The 19,046-nt window shown below is 41.8% G+C and overlaps 1 protein-coding gene across 4 annotated transcripts in view; it reads left to right on the top strand.

Moving 5' to 3' along the window:
• MEE32 (dehydroquinate dehydratase, putative / shikimate dehydrogenase) overlaps positions 1-19,046 on the top strand; it is a 55,206-nt gene that overhangs the window by 12,948 nt on the left and 23,212 nt on the right. For 3 of the 4 annotated variants that reach the window (XM_088899931.1, XM_088899930.1, XM_088899932.1), the window contains one exon: positions 140-358. The exons of the other annotated variant lie outside the window; for it this stretch is intronic. In XM_088899931.1, the coding sequence (XP_088756057.1) occupies positions 140-358 (219 nt within the window). The remainder of the gene's footprint in view (positions 1-139; positions 359-19,046) is intronic. 4 annotated transcript variants of the gene reach the window in all.

The following is a 19,046-nucleotide window of genomic DNA, read 5'->3' as shown; positions in this document are numbered from 1 at the left end:
GATATGTGGACAGTATTATTAACTGATATGTCTCAAGTTAAGCTTAAGGACCTGTATTATTTATAATGATGTGCAAAGAGCCTTTTGATGATATGTGGACAGTCCTAGCAAGTCCTGATCTAATATTGAATCTTTGAAGGTTGCTCATGAATTTGCCAATTCCATACATGGTACAAAGCCTCAAAAGTTTAAACTTATAGTTTCATCTCACAACTATCACAATACTCCATCTGTTGAGGACATTGGTAACCTTGTTGCAAGAATACAAGCTACTGGAGCAGACATAGTTAAGATCGCAACAACTGCATTGGATGTCACAGATGTGGCACGCATGTTTCAAATAACTACCCATTCCCAAGTAAGAATTTATATACTGTAACTGGATGGCTTCTTTACGATTTCAAGAAATTTCTTTCTCTTATGATTCTTTGCCAATTTCAGTATGAAATTTCATCCACTATGTTAAAGAATTACCTTATGGAAATACAATCAGATGGAAGGCTTTTAGGGTGATTATAACATAATTACCCATAAAAATCGAAAGTAACATAATATTGGTTTAGAGATGCCAATGTAGCATCATGATTTTCCTTCCTTTTTGAATCTTGCGTCTTTCTTTTCTCACACCCCTTGTTTGATCAGTCTGTTTTTCTAATAGATTTTTTTAACATAATTAACCATAAAAATCAAAAGTAACATAATATTGGTTTAGAGATGCCAATTTAGCATCAATATTTTCCGTCCTTTCTGAATCTTGTGTCTTTCTTTTCTCACACCCCTTGTTTGATCAGTCTGTTTTTCTAATAGATTTTTTTTTTCTTTTTACTGCTACACAGCTGTGGGGTTTTCTTTTGATCAATAATGAGATATATAGAATTTTAAGTCTCACAATGCACGATGTGTACAAAAACAAATAATGTTATGCAAGGGCCACAATTTACAGACAATTATATTTTGACTGTTAACCTTTTTTTGATAAAAACAGTTAACTTTCAATCTTGTTTACTATGGCAACCTCAATCATTTATAAGGTATATGCCATATTTAGAGAACGGTTGTGGGGCCACTAGCAGTCTTTGGGGGAAGAATGTGGTAATCTCCCAGGTCGATGCTAAAATCAGGGGTTGGATAATCATTGATTTATTTTTGAAGAGCAGAGTATTAAGATGTTCTAACACAAAATAATCTCAAATAACTCTGAATTGGTTGGTGGAAGATGGAAAACATGTTACTCAGGAGAGGATGATCTCTTTGGCATCTGAAGGTACAATAAAAAAAGGCCATTACCCAATGTTGGTCCCAGGTATCTAAAGTTATGATGTATTCAGTTAATGTTTGGTTCAAACATTGCAGGTGAATCGTCTGCCTTCTACCATTGCTTGTTGTAATGGTAAAATCTTGGGAAACAAGCCACCTTGTGCACACACACACAAAAAAAAAAAAAGCTAAAAGGATAGGTCTATTATCCAGTCCACCCCTCCCAAGACCCCAGATAGCTGGGACCAACATTAGATAATGGCCTTTTTGAGGCACCGGAGAGATCTTTTGATGATTGATGGAGGTAAACCTCTAGACATTGGGGGATGGAGACCTATACAAAAGGGTCTGTTGTTATTTCAGAACTTCAAGATTATGGCCTCCTGTGTTTGTAGTCCTGCATGTTGAAGATGTACCTCTGGCAAATGGTTCCATGGAGTAGGTCAGACCTAATCTGGTTGTCTCATCTTAAAATGCAATGATTCATGCCATTGGGTGACTCATTGAAAATGCTAAAGGAGCGGTATGAAAAGATAATTGTCAAAGAATTTCATTTAAAGGAAAAACCTATGTTGAGTTTCATCAATTCTCACCAAACAATCTTTCGTAACAAGGCTGAAATTTACATTTAGTTCTCCCTTTAGATGGATAAGACGATAAGTGTCATCATTCTAAAAAAACTGGTTGACGACTTTGTTGCAATACAAATTAAGTGCATCATCTCATGATCTAGAGGTTTTAGACCATCTAATACATGTTTGACAGAAAATATCAACCAGTAAACACCTCCTTCAAAAGTTAAGTTCTTCTATTGGGAGGCTGCCCTTCAAATTATCAATTATAGTGAGAGGCTCCAAAGAAAATACGAAAACTGGTGCACCTCTTCCCATGTGCGTATTCTTTGTTTGAGTTTTGGAGATAGCACTATCTCTTATTATCTTGTTCTTATGCTTCTCAGATCTGGACTTATTTTCTCTAGTTATTTGGGGTGTCATGGGTGGTTCCCTCCAATAAAATGGAGTTGTTTGGGTGGTATCTTTTCAGCTTAGGACCAAGAAAAATGAAGGTGATGTGGCATAGTATTAGAAATGCTATTCTGTGGTATGCTTGGGGAGAAAGGAATACTAGATTATTTGAAAATAAGATTCAACAAGCTGAGAACACGATTGAACTTATAAAGGTAAAGGTTGCATATTGGATTATATAACAGATGGATTTAAAGGAATTTCCTTGTCTGAAATCCTAAGAGGGTGGGATATTGTGGTGGCAGGATCCAACAATTAACCAAGAAGAAGTGATCTCTGGCGTCTACACAGTTCTCATACTTTGAAACTAAATGTTGATGGATGCAGTATGTGCAACCTGGTGGACTCAGGGATTGGAGGAATGGTCAGGGTCATGGAAGGTAATATCAGATTAAGTTTTTTTCTGGGCCTGTTGGCAGGAGAAACTGTTTAAGGGCTGAGCTTCTTGCTATGCCACAGGAACTAGAGTTAGCTGCTGAGAACAGGTTAAATAACTTGTGGATTGAGGGGAATGTCAGGTGGCTACCTTATGATTGCAAACAGGAATGGAATTCCCATGGGAATTTGGATTTATTGTTAGGGAGATCACTTATTTAGGAAGACAAGTAAACTGCTTGTTCAACTGAGTCCCAAGAAGTGCCAATGCAGCTGCTGACAGTCCATCCATAGCAGGAGCTCCATGTCTGGGCTTAGTTGGGTTGTCCAGGACCAGGGTCTTTGTTGTTACCCTTGTCTTTATATTTTTGAGTTTCAGTTTTTGGTGAGCTTGTAGATGCCTTTGTACTTTAATCTGTCTCTTGTAGTCAGTTATTTCTTCTTCTTGGAATGGAATTCAGTTAATTATCATATATATATATATATATGATAATTATAGATAGATAGATAGAGAGAGAGAGAGAGAGATGGATCCCTCTTTCCTCTTGCTAATAGGTGTATGATGAGAAAGATTCTTTATACAATATTAAAATTATCCAAAATTATAAGAAAGAACCCCAATGGGGATGATATTATATTAAAGTTTCTGAATATAAATTCTCTTCCTAAAATAACCCCAATCCTTGTACACCTTAAAAATTGAATACTTTAACACTCCCCCTTAGCTAGCTTGCCTGGAAAGAACTACTGTAATCTTGGTATCATCATGATCAATTGATCTTCCAAATCTTCTCTCAAACAAGATAACTTTTAGAAAATAGCATGGCAGAAACTAGCTCTTTCACCACACTCTAGGGATCCAACCAACTCGGTTGCACTTATGGAAGCACTTTCAGCTCTTACCCATGGCAAGACAATTCTTCAATTGATTAGATGGCACTCATGGTAGCTCATGGTTCTCACCCAAGACATGGCAATTGTCAAGTTCACCTCTACAACAACATATTACCAACTTAATGAAAGATCCAATCGCAGATGTGATAATATGAGTAACACTGTTAAAAACTTTAACATGCAAACTACCACAAAGATACACAAGAACAACTAAAAATAAATAAAATTAAATGACCCTTAAGCACAGGAAAGACTCCCCCTCAATCAAAACCTATAGCCTTTCAAGGATTGGAATAAGGAAGAGTTTGGGAGACTTGAAGAATCAAAAGAGAGAATTGCAAAAAGGATTGAGGAGCTAGACAAAATGGAAGGCCTAAGAGAGATTAGTTTGGAGGATAGATAAAAAAGATGGAATCCAAAAGTGGAATTAGAGGAGATTCTGAGAAAGGAGGAAACCTCTCGGAGATAGAAATCAAGATGCAGATGGCTTGTTGAAGGAGATGGCAATACAAAATACTTTCACTCTCTGGAAAATGGAAGAAGTAACACCTTGATCTCTAGTATAGAGGTTGAAGGTCGGGTGGTAACTTCAGAGGAGGAAATAACAAAAACTTTCTTAAAGCACTTCAAATCAATCTTTGCTTCCTTAGGAGAGAAAAGTTCAGAGTTGGGGGAGTTAGACTGGATTAGGTTACCAGAAGCCCAGGCCACTATTCTAGAGAGAAGCTTCAGTGCAAAAGAGATGCATGAAGCAATGTTTTCAATTGAAAGATCCAAAGCACCAGGGCCCGATGGTTTCTTGATGGCTTTCTATCAAGGTTGTTGGGACTTGGAGCCAAAGAATTTGTTGGTTTACAGGGTAGAGGAAGAGAGGGCTAAGATTGTATCGTTAATCCTGGAAATTCTAGCTGACCCAGCCTTAGGTTTGGATTGTGCTGATGCTAGCCTAAACCAACTCATTACCCAAACAAAGCCAACCCAGAACGAGACCCTGGAAGGAACAAAGGAAGGTAGGCAGGAGGGGAAGGAGGGGTTAGAAGGAGTTAGGATGGGCGGTACAAAGGCAGAAGGAAAGAAAGTTTACCTGAGAAAAAAGAGTAAGCAAAGAAAAAGGAAAATGAGTGAGATTGAGAAGCTCAAGAGTGGAATAAGTTATGAGAAGGAGGAGAACAGGAAGAAAGGAAGAGGGGAGTGTTGAGAAGTAGCAAACCAGGGGCGTCACAAATCACTAAGATGAAAATAATAAGTTAGAATGTAAGAGGATTAGGAAGTGCCAAGAGGAGAAGGTTAATCAGGAGTTTATTCAGGAAAGCAAAACCAGACTTGATAATAATTCAAGAAACCAAATTATCAAAGCTGAATAGAAGGTGGATAAGGAGCATCTGGGGAGCTAGGGGTTTAAGCTGGTCATGTGCACCTTCGTGGGGAGCTTCAGGGGGAATTCTGACCATACGGAGGAATGAGGAAATGGAATGTATGGAAGAATTGATTGGCCAGTATTCAATCTCCCTAAAAATTAAAAGAAAGTCGGACGGAAGAGAATGGGCATTAACAAATGTGTATGGCCCTAATTCTTATAGAGACAGATAAGCTTTCTGGGAGGAATTATGTGCTATCAGGGGATTGTGGGATGGTCCGTGGTGTGTGGGGGGTGATTTTAACATCATCAGATATTCGGGGGAATCAAACAACCCGAACCAGGGATTTACTACTAGCATGAGGAAGTTTAATAGGCTAATAGATTCTCTGGAATTAAGAGAACCCCCTTGCTTCAGGTGGACTATACTTGGTCAAACTTTCAATCCCCCCCCCCCCCCCCCAACATGCTCCAAACTAGACAGATTCCTCATATCTCCTGAATGGGAAGAAATGTGGGGATCCTTAATAGCAAGAGGTTTACCTAGAGTTACTTCAGACCATTGCCCTATTTGTATTGAGAAAGAAATCCCAGGGGGAAGCCCTTCTCCGTTCAGATTTGAGAATATGTGGTTTGAAGACCCTACATTTCGGAAGGGTAGAGGAAATAAAAGATAACTTGGTGGGGAGGATTGAGGAGCTGGATAGGAAAGAGGCTCTCAAAGTCATTTTAGAAGAAGAAAGAGGGGAAAGATGGAATCAAAAGCAAAAACTAGAAGAGATAGTATGAAAGGAGGAGATTTGTTGGAGACAGAAATCAAGGTGTCAGTGGCTCGCAGAGGGGGATTGGAACACTAAGTTTTTTCACTCTCTTGCAATTGGAAGGAGAAAGAAGAACTTAATCCTTAGTGTGGAGGAGGAACAAGTGGTAAGAGAAAGTCTGGGGATTACAAGGATTTTTGTAAATCATTTTAAGGAAATTTTCTCAAGCCTACATGGAGTGTTGCCAGAATTGCCAGAGCTGGAAGGGGATGTTCTGTCAGAAGAGCAATCTCTTGCCCTAGAAAGGAGATTTTCTCTGCAAGAAATCAAGGAAGCTATTTTTTCACTGGACGGATCTAAAGCCCCTGGACCGGATGGTTTATCCATGGCCTTCTATCAAGAGTGTTGGGACATGGTGAAATCAAACATCTTGGAAGTCTTTAATGAATTTTTCTCCAAAGGGGAGGTATCACCAGGAGCAAATGCCACATTTATCACTTTGATTCCAAAGAAGAGGGAGGCCAAAACTCCTAAAGACTTTAGACCAATAAGTCTCATTGGGAGTGTTTACAAAATTCTGTCAAAGGTCTTAGCAGAAAGACTAAAAAAGGTGTTACCCTCGATCATCTCTCCTTTCCAAGGAGCTTTTGTAGAATGAGGGCAGATTGTGGATCAAATCTTGGTGGCTAATGAATGCGTCGGGGAAAGAAGAAAGGGTAGAGAAAAGGGGCTGGTTTGTAAGGTAGATCTAGAAAAAGCCTATGACCTGGTTAATTGTGAAGTCCTTCTAAAAGTATTAGAAAGACTGGGATTTGGAGATAGATGGAGGGCTTGGATCAAAGGATTTTAAGTTCAGCTCATTACTCAATCCTAATTAATTGTACAGTTAGGGATTTCTCCCCGGCCAGGAGAGGAATTAGGCAAGGTGACCCCCTATCCCCATTCTTGTTTACCCTAGTGGCAGAAGTGTTAAGTAGAATGGTGGCAAAAGCTGACGCTGAAGGCCTTATTAGAGGTTAGAGGGTAGGTAGAAATCAAGTGATTGTTACCCATCTCCAATTTGCAGATGATACCATATTTTTTTGTGAAGGAAACAATGAGGAAGTTGTGGAAAACTTGAGGGTGTTGCTGAATAATTTTGTGGGAGTAATAGGGCTGAGGATAAATTGGACCAAAAGTGGAATAGGGGTCAATTTGGAGGAAGGAGAACTAATAAGATTTGCGGAGATCTTGGGGTGCGAGATCAGAAGCTGGCCTATTAGTTACCTAGGTTTACCCTTAGGAGGAAACCCCATGTCAGTTGGGTTCTAGAAACCAGTTTTAGAAAGTTAGCCCTTTGGAAGAGGAATTACATTTCTTTGGGTGGAAGAATAACCTTGATTAGAGCTACCCTGCCAAACCTCCCCACTTATTTCCTTTCAACCTTTAGAATCCCTTCTAAGGTAGCAAGGTGCTTAGAGAAGTATATGAGAGATTTCCTTTGGGACCCAGGAGAGGAAGGGAAGGACCACTTGATCAAATTGGGACCAGGTTAGCAAACCTAAGGAACAAGGGGGCTTAGGAATTGGGAACATCCTTTTAAGGAACACAACTTTATTAGGTAAGTGGCTTTGGAGGTTTCCCTTCGAGGGTGACAGGTTGTGGCACAAAATGATTGAGAGCATTCATGGGGTGGCTGGAAATGGCTGGGATGCAAAAGTTTCCCCTCTTAGTTCTTCAACTCCTCCTTGGAAAGCAATTCACAAAATCTACCCTACTTTCCTCAACTCCATCCGGTTCGATGTGGGACAAGGTACTAGAATTTTGTTTTGGGAAGATCTATGGGTAGGGGAAACCCCACTAAAAGACCAATTCCCTGATCTCTTTGCGCTATCTAACCTTAAGGGGGAAGCTATTTCCATGTTGGGATCACTGTCCAAACGGTGTGAACTGGAATTTGGGCATTAGAAGGGGGCCAAGGGAAAACAAGTGTGAATCTTTAATCTGATTTCTGGACCTCCTAGGGCAAATCCACTTGGACCCTTCATTGCAAGACTCTAGAATCTGGGTAGGTTCTCCTGACGGCTTCTTTTCTTGTTCCTCTTTCTTCAAAGTACTTGCCTCCCCCAACCTTCTAGGTGGGATGTTCCCTATGAAAGAAATTTGGAGCAAGCCTATTCCCCCAAAGATCTAAGCCTTCTGTTGGGAAATATTCCTTGGTTAGGTAAGCACTTGTGATATTCTACAAAAAAGGAAGCCATATATTTGCCCATCTCCTCATGTGTGTTCTTTGTGTAAGGAAAGTGGTGAGACCCTTTCTCATTTAATGATATCATGTTCTTTCATGCATCGAATTTGGGAATTCTTTTGTACTCTATGTGGTAGGACTCTTCAACCATGATTTCTTGAGACAGCGAAGGAAAAGAGGGGAAAAGAGGGATGGTAATGTGGAAAGCAACAAAGGCAGCAATTTGCTGGGTAACATGGGAAGAGAGGAACAACAGAATTTTCTTGGAAAAAAGTAGAATAATAAAATAAGTGATTGATAGTATTAAGGTGAAAGTAGCCCATTGGGTAAAATCCTTGGATAGCTTTCAAGTCTTATCAGTCACAGACATTCTAAGAACATGGTCCGAAGTAGCACAATCTTCGAGAGTAAGAGATAAAGTAAGGCTAGAGTGGAAACCACCAGAAAGCAATAAAGTAAAGCTGAATTTTGATGGGTGCTCCTTTGGAAACCCAGGCATCTCAGGAATCGGAGGAGTATTAAGAAACTCTGACAGGAGGATATTGGGTATGTTCTCAGGATCGATTGGCAACAGAAACTCGCTGAAGGCTGAACTATTGGCATTACTACAAGGGTTAAAGCTAGCCAAACAACTAGGATGCAGACATGTTGAAGTGGAAGGGGACTCAAAAGTAGTAATAGCATGGGCAAAAAATAGCAGCCAGACCCCATGGACGTTTAAACATGTGATTAGGGAAGTGGAGAAGATTGCAAAGGAGGTTGATGCTGAATTCAAATGGGTCCAAAGAAGTGCAAATGGGCTAACCGATGGATTAGCAAAACAGGGGGCATTGAGACAACAATTATTTTGGGCTGCACTGTAATGCGGGGTAGAATAGAATGATTAAAGGGGATCAACAGTCCCATCACCAAGTTGTATAAACTGCTTATAATCTGAATTTAATAAAATACATTTTTACTGATCAAAACAAAAAAAAAAGATGACTTGATGGAGCTCTTTTCTAAATTCTCCCATTTCCAATTGTAGAGAACACTGATGTGGGCCCCACAACTGTGGTCCCCACTGTGTTCGTAGGACAGTATGTGTAATTATTTGTTTCAGTCATGGTAGTGTCAGTTGGTGGTCAGTTTGTTATTTCAGTTGTTATTTATTTCAGTTTTTATTTGCTTTATTTGTCATGTAAGTACTAAGGGCAGATCTGTCCTTTTCTCTATGTACTGAACATAACCTATAAATACTAAAGAGAGTGGCGGCGGCAGAAGTGTTAGCATCTGTCCCTTCTTTCAAACCTCTATGTTCTCCTGTTCCTCTCCTCTCTTTCCTCCTTCCTCTCACTTTTCTTCTACTTTTCTTAATCTAAAAGCTATTAGGGTTCAAGGCTGATTGCAGTCTTGATCTTCTACTTGGTATCAGAGCCTATCTAGGGCTTCTCATGTGTGTCTAGTCCAGCCGACCACATGAGAACTATTTAGGGCTGGAAGCATATGAAGCAGTATTCGTCGGCTGATTCTTGGAGATTACCAGGAGAGTTTCACAGCTGTTGAGGACTTGCCACGGCTTGCAGAGTGTTGGTAATCAGGAAGAAGCAGCGAAGGCTAGGGTTCAGGCAACCCTGGAAGGCAGCGAACAGCATTCTTTGAGTAAGTTTTATTTAGTTTCCAAAGACTGCTATCAGTCGAGATAGGTTGGACCTATCTAGAAGGAGAGGCCGAACTGCTTTAGGGTTTTTCTCTCTAATCTAGGGTTTGACTGTTGGCCCGAACCCTCTTTATCTTCTTGAAAAGTGATTGTTTTAGGGTTTTCTCTCAGAGGTGATCAGTTTTAGGGTTTCACATTGACCCTACGACAAGTCCTAACTGTACGGACTGCTTGGAAAGTGCGGCTGAGCACTTATTTCAGACCTACGATTAAAACCCTAATTCTGCTCTAGCATCTCAGATTGCTCTCTAAGCTGGTTTCAGACCTATTTTTGGCTTCGAGCTCTTCTAGGGGATAAAAAACTTGTACGGACTGCTTGGTACTGTGATTGCCAATTGATTTCAGATCAGATTTGTACTGGTTTCATGCATATACTGTGATTGCCGATTGGTTTCAGATCAGACCTGCACTAGTTCATGCATATACCGTGATTACAGATTGGTTTCAGATCAGACCTGCATTGATTCTATACTGATTTCTGATTGTGATCGACTGTCCAAGTGCTGTTTTCTGGTGTAGTGACTCTTAACAGTTTGTAACTACTGATTCTTGACCAAAGATGGAGTTTAAAAATCAGGGAGAAGGTAGTTTTGGGAACAACAGTTATGGTAGTGTATCTGAAACTGGGTTTCAGATTACAACTGTGAGATTTGACGGGTCAAACTATTTGGAATGGGCCAATCAGCCATGATGGCTATTGGGGGAAGGGGAAAACTGGGTTACCTCTTGGGAGATGTGAAAGAACCTTCCAAGGAGGACCCAATGTATACCAAGTGGGTTCAAGAGAACTATTTGGTTATGGCATGGCTGTGTAATTCTATGCAGCCACATATCAACCAAAATAACTTGTGGGCAAAGACAACCACAAAGAGATATGGGATGCTGTGAAAGAAACATATTCCCAGCCCCTTAATGTTGCCAGAGCTTATGAACTGAAGTGTGAGGTGAACAATCTTAAACAAGGAGAGAAGCCAGTTTCTGTCTACTTCTCTACCTTGAAATCCTTGTGGCATGAGATTGACCATTTAGAGACCCTTGAGTGGGAGAGTCCCAAAGATGCACAGACTCACAGAAAGCAAGTCGAGACAAATAGGGTGTTTGAGTTTCTGGTTGGCCTGAATTCAGAATATGACATTGTGAGGCAACAGATACTGACTAGAGATAGTATGACCCTCTCTCAAGCATACTCCCTGGTGCATAGTGAAGAGACCAGGAGGAAAGTCATGATGCAACCTCAGCCCCCTTCCCCAGCCCTGACTGCTGTTAAACCTAAGTCAGGGGGTGATCTAGAAAGGGACAGGAAGAAGGAAGATAAACGGGACCTGGTATGTGAACATTGCAAGAAACCCAAACACACAAAAGATATTTGTTGGAAGCTACATCCTCATTTGGTCCCAGCAAAACTAAGAAATAAGAAGGATAATGCTCATGTGGCTATGAACACTGATTCAACATCCTCATCAGGCACAAAAGGCACATCACTAGAGACCTTAGCTGCGGTTCGGGCTGCCCTCATACAGTTGGAAAAGGAAGTTGGGAGTTCAACTCAGCCATCTCAGTCACCATCAGCCCTTGCCACATCTGCATTTGCACATTCTGGTACTCGAGCCTCAGCTTACCATGCTTCAACTCCAGGTAATACTGAACACTGTTGGGTAATAGATTCAGGTGCATCCGACCATATGACTAGCTTGCCATCATTGTTCACTACTTATCACTTGTCCTCCGGCAGAGATAGAGTATCCATTGCTGATGGCTCTCTTGTTCCCATTTCGGGCAAGGGTGACATCAAGTTATCGGATACTATCTCTTTATCTTCTGTCTTGCATGTTCCTAAGCTTGATACTAACCTGCTTTCAGTTAGTAGTATTACCAAACATATGAACTGTTCAGTAACCTTTTTCCCTGACCGATGTGTTTTTCAGGACTTGGAGACGAGGAAGGTGATTGGGACTGGCCGTGAGACGAATGGGATCTATCTGCTTGGAGAGAGTTCTCGTCGGGTAGAGCCAGTGGATAAGAAGTCCTTTGTTTCTCAGTTTGTGAGTTTGGTTATGCTTTGGCATAATCGATTAGGTCATTTGTCTTTCCGGTCCTTGAAGAGTCTGTTTCCTGCTTTATTTGAGTCTGTTGAGTTGTCAAAGTTGAGGTGTGAGAGTTGTGAGTTTGCCAAACATTGTAGAACTTCTTATTCTTTAAGTAATAAAAGGAGTAATTATTCTTTTGATATTGTGCATACTGATGTTTGGGAGCCATATCACATCTCTTCTATGGGTGGGTACAAATATTTTTTGTTGTTTGTTGATGACCATACCCGGTTTTCTTAGGTCTATCTTATGCGTTCTCGGGATGAGGTTCCTGCTCTGACCCAAAACTTCCATCAGATGATTCTCACTCAGTTTGGGGCCAAAATCAAAGTTCTTAGATCTGATAATGCAAAGGAATACTTTGCTAAGCCATTGACCTCCTACCTCCTTAGCCATGGAGTTATTCACCAGAGCACTTGCCCTCATACACCACAGTAGAACAGGGTTGCCGAAAGGAAGAATAGACACATCTTGGAGGTGGCTAGAAGCATTATGTTTACCTCCAATGTACCTATTCGCTTCTGGGGTGATGCTATCCTCACGGCAGTATATCTCATTAATCAGGTTCCTTCCCGGGTTCTTGATATGAAAACCCCTTTTTCCCTTGTATACCCAGATGAGGAGTTGTTCACCGTTCCCCTTAAAACCTTTGGTTGTACCTGTTTCGTTCAGCTTCTCGAGCCCCATCATTCCAAGTTTGAACCTAAGGCCTCCAAATGCATTTTCCTCGGTTATTGCTGCTATGATCCTATTTCAGGGAAAAGGTTTGTCTCCATGGATGTCACCTTCTCTGAGGAGACACCCTATTATCCTAGGGTTTCTCCTCAGGGGGAGCGCAGTGAGAGTGGGATTTTGAGTCTCTTTTCTCAGGGGGAGCGCAGTGGGAGTGGAGCTATTCCTTCACCTATTCCACTGGGTGATGAAGGCTGTAGTGGTGAGGGTGGTCAGAGGGATCAGGAGTTGAGAGTCTATCACAGGCGATGCAGACAGGTTGATCCTAGTCATCGGCAGTCCAGGCCAGCTCCAGTTCCTTCTACGGCTCTAGATCCAGGTATTATAGTTCCAGAGCCCACTGAGACACCTTCCACTGTTGCCACTTCCCCTCCTGCGGATAACCTTGATCTCCCTATTGCCGTCCGCAAAGGAAAACGGCATTGCACCACATCTACAGCTCACTGCATTTCACAGTTTTTATCCATGATCGCCTATCTCCCTCTTACCGGTCCTATCTCACTTCCATTGCCAATGTCCCTATTCCAAGAGCAGTGCAAGAAGCCTTATCAGTTCCAGAGTGGAAAGATGCAATGCAAGTCGAAATGGATGCCCTGTTGAAAAATAATACTTGGGCACTGGTTGACCTACCTAAAGGAAAGAAACCGGTTGGATGTAGATGGGTATTCACTGTGAAGCATAATGCTGAAAGCCCGATTGGTTGCAAAGGGGTTCACCCAAACTTATGGTATAGACTACTTGGAGACCTTTGCCCCAGTAGCCAAGATGACCACCATCCGAGTTCTGTTATCCCTTGCAGCAAATCATTCTTGGCCCTTGTTCCGGATGGATGTTAAAAATGATTTTCTAAATGGAGACTTACAGGAAGAGGTCTACATTGCAGTTGCCTCTTGGATTCTATGATACAGAGACAGGTAAGAAGGTTTGTCGACTGAACAAGTCATTGTATGGTTTGAAGCAGTCACCTAGAGCCTGGTTTGATAGATTCAGATTAGCCCTTGGAAAGTTCGGTTATGTACAGACCCAGTCAGATCATACACTATTCATTAAGAGGGTGGATTCCTCTCTGACCCTGCTTGCTGTATATGTGGATGATATTGTAGTGGCAGGAAATGATAGTGGTGAGATTGAGTCCCTCAAACAGCTCCTTCATCAAGAGTTTGAGGTGAAAGATCTTGGTACACTACAGTATTTTTTGGGTATTGAGGTTGCTAGATCTGTTGGCAGAAACTGGAAAGTTAGGTGTTAAGCCTGCTAATACACCCATTGAACAAAATCACAAGATTAGTGCGGAGGGCGGGGAGCCTCTTGAAGACAAAGTTATGTTCCAACGGTTGGTTGGAAAGCTCCTATATCTCTGTCTCACTCGGCCAGATATCAGTTATGCAGTTAGTGTTGTCAGCCAGTACATGCATTCCCCTAGAACTACTCATCTCCTTGCGGCAGAGAGAATATTAGCATACTTGAAGAGATGCCCGGGTAGAGGTATACTGCTCAAGAACAATAATCACATGAAGGTGGAGGTCTATACAGATGCCGATTGGGCTGGGAGTGCTGATGGCAGGAGATCTACCTCTGAATATTGTGCCCTTGTGGGAGGTAACCTTGTCTCTTGGAGGAGTAAGAAGCAGAGTGTTGTTTCCCACTCTAGTGCTGAAGCGGAATACAGGTCAATGGCTAACAGAGTGGCTGAAATCCTATAGCTGAGATCACTACTTGAAGAGTTGAGTATTGACTATGAAAAACCCTTGATGTTGTATTATGATAATCAAGCAGCTATTAATATAGCCCACAATCCAGTGTAGCATGACAGAACTAAACATATTGAAGTTGATCGACATTTTGTGCGAGAGAGGGTCTCATCACAAGAAGTGTGTCTCCCGTATATCACATCTAACATGCAGCTCGCGGATATCCTCACCAAGGCTGTACCAAGGAAAAAGTTAGAGGCAGACCTATCCAAGTTGGGAATGATAAATATCTACTCCCAACTTGAGGGGGAGTGTAGAGAACATTGATGTGGGCCCCACAGCTGTGGTCCCCACTGTGTTTCGTAGAATAGTGTTGAGCAAGAGGCCAAGAAGAAGAAGAAAAGGAGAAGAGGAAGAAGAATAAGAGGCAACTGAGTTAAGGCCTCAACAAAACTAAGCTTCAGTCGAGTGAATCTTTGCATTTATACTATTCTGGCCGTACATAACAATATGTCTACAGAACTACAAAAATACCCCTGCGGGTACTAAGTCTGTGAACAGTACATATATTACACTTGTTAACACTCCCCCTCAAGTTGGGCCATAGATATCAATCATGCCCAACTTGTCACAGAGACCTTGATGTCTGGAACAGTTTAGCCCTTTTGTAAATAAGTCTGCTAGTTGGTCTTCAGAGCTGATGTATGGAGTGCATACTTCGCCTGTGATGATTTTCTCTCTAATAAAATGCTTGTCAACTTCAATGTGCTTTGTTCTATCATGTAGTACCGGGTTGGCAGTGATACTGATAGCTGCCTTGTTGTCACAGAGTAGAGTCATGGGTTTACCAACTGGAAAACCCAACTCTCCCAATAGATTCTTTATCCACATACCTTCGGCTACTCCGTGTGCCATTGCACGGTACTCAGCTTCAGCACTGGATCTAGCTACCACGGTTTGCTTCTTACTCCTCCAAGTAACAAGGTTCCCTCCTACAAAGGTGCAGTAACCACAAGTAGACCTTCTGTCACTTTGGGATCCAGCCCAATCCGCATGTGTAAATTTCAACCCTCAAGTGTCCATGTTTCTGGAATAATAAACCAGCACCCGGGAACTTCTTAAGATACCGAAGTACTCTCTCTGCTACTTCAAGATGGGTGGACCTAGGTGCATGCATGAACTGGCTGAGGACACCAACAGCATATGCTATGTCTAGACGAGTCATAGAGATGTACAACAATCTTCCTACAAGCCTCTGAAATTGCTTCACATCCTTAAGAGGTTCACCTTGGCTGTCACTTAACTTATGGTTGGGGTCAATGGGTGAGTCGGTTGGTTTAACCCCAATCTTTCCAGTGTCCTTAAGCAAGTCTAGGACATATTTCCTTTGGGAGATGAAGATACCCTTTTTTGATCAGGCAACCTCAATTTCAAGGAAGTATTTGGCAGGTCCTAGATCTTTCACTTCGAACTGAGTGGCAAGGAAGCCCTTCAAACTTTGAATTTCATCCTCCCAGTCACCAGTGACAATTATGTCATCCACATATACTATTAGGGCAGCCATTTTACCTTCTACCCTTTTTACAAACAGTGTGTGATCTGACCGACATTGCTTGTATCCCCTCTGCTGAACTGCAGTATGAAATCTGCTAAACCAAGCTCTTGGTGATTGCTTCAGCCCATATAAAGACTTCTTTAACTTGCACACTTTCTTTTCACTTCCTTGAGCCAAAAAACCGGGGGGTTGAGCCATATAAACTTCCTCTTCAAGGTCACCATTCAAGAAGGCATTCTTGATGTCGAGCTGATGTAGATCCCAATTCAGATTGGCAGCAAGAGAGAAAAGTACTCTAATAGAGTTCATTTTGGCAATAGGGGCAAAGGTTTCTGCATAATCAACTCCATATACTTGAGTAAAACCCTTTGCCACTAAACGAGCTTTATACCTCTGCACAGTTCCATCAGCCTCATGCTTAACAGTGAACACCCATTTACATCCAACTGAAACCTTACCCTTAGGGAGATCAACAAGTTCCCACGTGCCATTCTTATGAAGAGCATCAATTTCTTCCTTCATGGCATTTGTCCATTTTGGTACCAAGAGAGCTTCTACCACATTCTTGGGAATAGGGATACTGTCAATGGAGGTAAGGAAGGCACGAAATGAAGGTGAGATGTTCTCATAGGAGACAAAGTTGGAAATGGGGTGTTTTGTGGTGCACAAACTAACACCTTTCCTGTGAGCAATAGGAAGGTCAAGATCATTAGCAACAGGGAGGTCAAGACTATCATTGGGAGTCAAGTTACCTGAGAGGGTATGATCTTCCCCCGAGGAGTTTGATGGCACTTGAGGTACAGCTTTTGGATTCTCCACAGCTCTTGAACTTGGTTGGCCTTTATGACGACGAGAAAAAACACGGAAAGGTGGAGGATCAGGAAGAGAAGGGGGAGAAGGAGAAGGATTAGGAAGAGGAGGAAGTTGAACCAGTTTCTCCTCATGCCTACACTCCCCTTGAGGAGAAACAGGAAAGAAGGGCTCATCTTCAAAGAAGGTAACATCCATGGAGACATAGAATCTCCTAGAAACAGGATCAAAGCAACGATACCCTTTCTGAGAGAATGAGTAGCCAAGAAATATACACGGGATAGCACGAGAGTCCTGTAGAGAAGATGGGTCGAATGGCCCATAGACTGTCATTTCATGTTATGTTATGTTTCTCTCTGTTGTGGGCCTTATTCTAGGCCCATACTCTGTAATGTTCTATTTTTGTATTTTCCTGCCCACTCAAGGGCCTCTCTGTAATTTGTCAAAGATTAACTTATTAATAAGATGTTTAGAGTGTTAAAGAGAGGTTATGTTCGAACCTCTTACTCTCTAACACTCATTTCCGCCAGCGCTCTCTTCTCTTCCTCTCTTGTTTGTTTATTTTCTGGTTTGCATCTAATCTCAAACAGTTCCATACATCAAGTGGGCTGTTTTTCAACTTGGTATCAGAGCGAGCCATTGCTCGCGTGTCCCTCATGTGGTTCTAGTTCAGCCAACTACATGAGGAGGTTCTAGGGCTGAAAGTTTACAGTCACCTGCTTGGTTCTTGGAGGTCATTGGAGGGTGCCCAAGTTTCTATACACTTGGAGAAGGGTTCGGTGACCAGGAAGAATCAAAGAGCAAGTTGTTTGGCCTGATTTGAAATCAGAGAAAAAGAATTTCGAAGTTATCTCAGAGAACAAGTGTTCGGCCTGGTTTATAGTTCAAACCAGAGACTCTTGCTGTAAGTCTTTTCTCAGTCCTTTGTTGGGTTATTTTTTGTTGTTTGGGAGGATTGTTAAAGCATTCAAAGCCCACCTCCATTCGGCCCACTGTTGCTGGACTGATTCTACTCAGAAATTTCTGGGTTGTTTTGGAAGTGCTATTCGGCTGATTATTGGACTGCCAAGCTGCTGAAACTGATCTAAAACTAAGTGGTACTAGTCTCATCTTCATCCCAGCCTCTTCTTGGACCTATACTGAACACTTTGAAGTGGTTTCTTCTAGTTAACAGTAGGTTGTTAACTACTGCACACTGAGTGTTCGACAAAAGGTCTCTTAAGGACTGTGGCCTTTTTTCTTCTCTTTGGGACAACGGCTGTTGGGAACCTGAAATACCTTGTGATTGGAGGTTTGTTGGGTGTCCTTTGAAGGTTGAAACAGTAAAGAAAGAACTACCACCGAACTGGACTGTCACAGTTATCAAGATTGAACTGATTCTGTGAGCTAGTTGTTGTTGCCTATTCAGCTCAAACTAAACTAATCAAGACCCCAGTACCTTGGGAAACCTATTGAAAATCCTAATTGGAGCCTTTACATGATGGATTTCTCAAGCCTTGAAAACAAGAATGCTGCTGAATATGGACAGATTTTGGGAACCCCAACCAATTCTATGCTGGCTGTAACTACAGTTAAGCTTGATGGGACCAACTACTTGGCTTGGTCACAATCAATGAAAATCCATATTTGTAGCAAAGGAAAATGGGGTTTTATTTCTGGGAGCAAGAAAGCTCCTCCAGAGGATGATCCATCTTATGAGAGATGGGTGCAAGAAAACTACACAGTGATTGGGTGGCTTGTGAACTCAATGCAACCACAGATTAGTCAGCATTATCTGTGGATGAACTCGTCTAAAGAAATCTGGGATAGTGTTGCAGAAACTTACTCCCAGAAGTTGAATGTTGCCAGAGCTTACAAACTGAGAAGTGATGTGAAGAATCTAAGACAGGGGGAGAAGTCACTTGCAGCATACTTCTCAGCCCTAAAATCTATATGGCAAGAGATTGATTTGATAGAGGCTGTGACATGGGATACCCCTAAGGATGCTAAAACATACAGGAATTTGGTTGAAAAGGAATAGGGTCTTTGAGTTCTTGATAGGGCTGAATTCTGAATATGACATTACAAAGCAAAACATCTTGTCCAAGGAAGATGTTTCATTGTTTCAAGCATATGCTTTGGTCAACAGTGAAGAAAGTAGGAGGCAAGTGCAGGTTCAAGGAGTCAGTACCAATGATCATTTTGCAAATATGGGAATTAAACCCAAAGGGGTTACAGGAGCTCCTAGTGGCACAGGAAAGAAGGAGGTGGTGTGTGAATATTGCAAGAAGCCGAAACACACCAAGGACAAGTGCTGGAAATTGCATCCCAGTCTTGTCCCTATCCGATTCCAGAAGAAGAATGATAGTAGAAAGACAGGAAGTGCACATGCAGCCACAAGTACAGATACAAAGGTTGAGTCTGCCAATGCACAATTGGCAGCCATGAAAGCTGAATATGAGAAGTTTGGAAAGATGATCAGCCAGCTTGAAGGTGTAACTTCATCATCCAACCCTTCTGGAAGTCCAGCCACCACCGCATTTGCTCACTTAGGTATAACGGCTTCTGCTAACCATGCATCCACCTCAGGTAATCCA

The sequence above is a fragment of the Nelumbo nucifera genome, chromosome 3 (genome assembly GCF_055504915.1).
Source record: "Nelumbo nucifera cultivar China Antique chromosome 3, China Antique-T2T, whole genome shotgun sequence".
In the NCBI taxonomy this organism is placed as follows: domain Eukaryota; kingdom Viridiplantae; phylum Streptophyta; class Magnoliopsida; order Proteales; family Nelumbonaceae; genus Nelumbo; species Nelumbo nucifera.
This window is presented reverse-complemented; position numbering and strand designations above follow the sequence as displayed.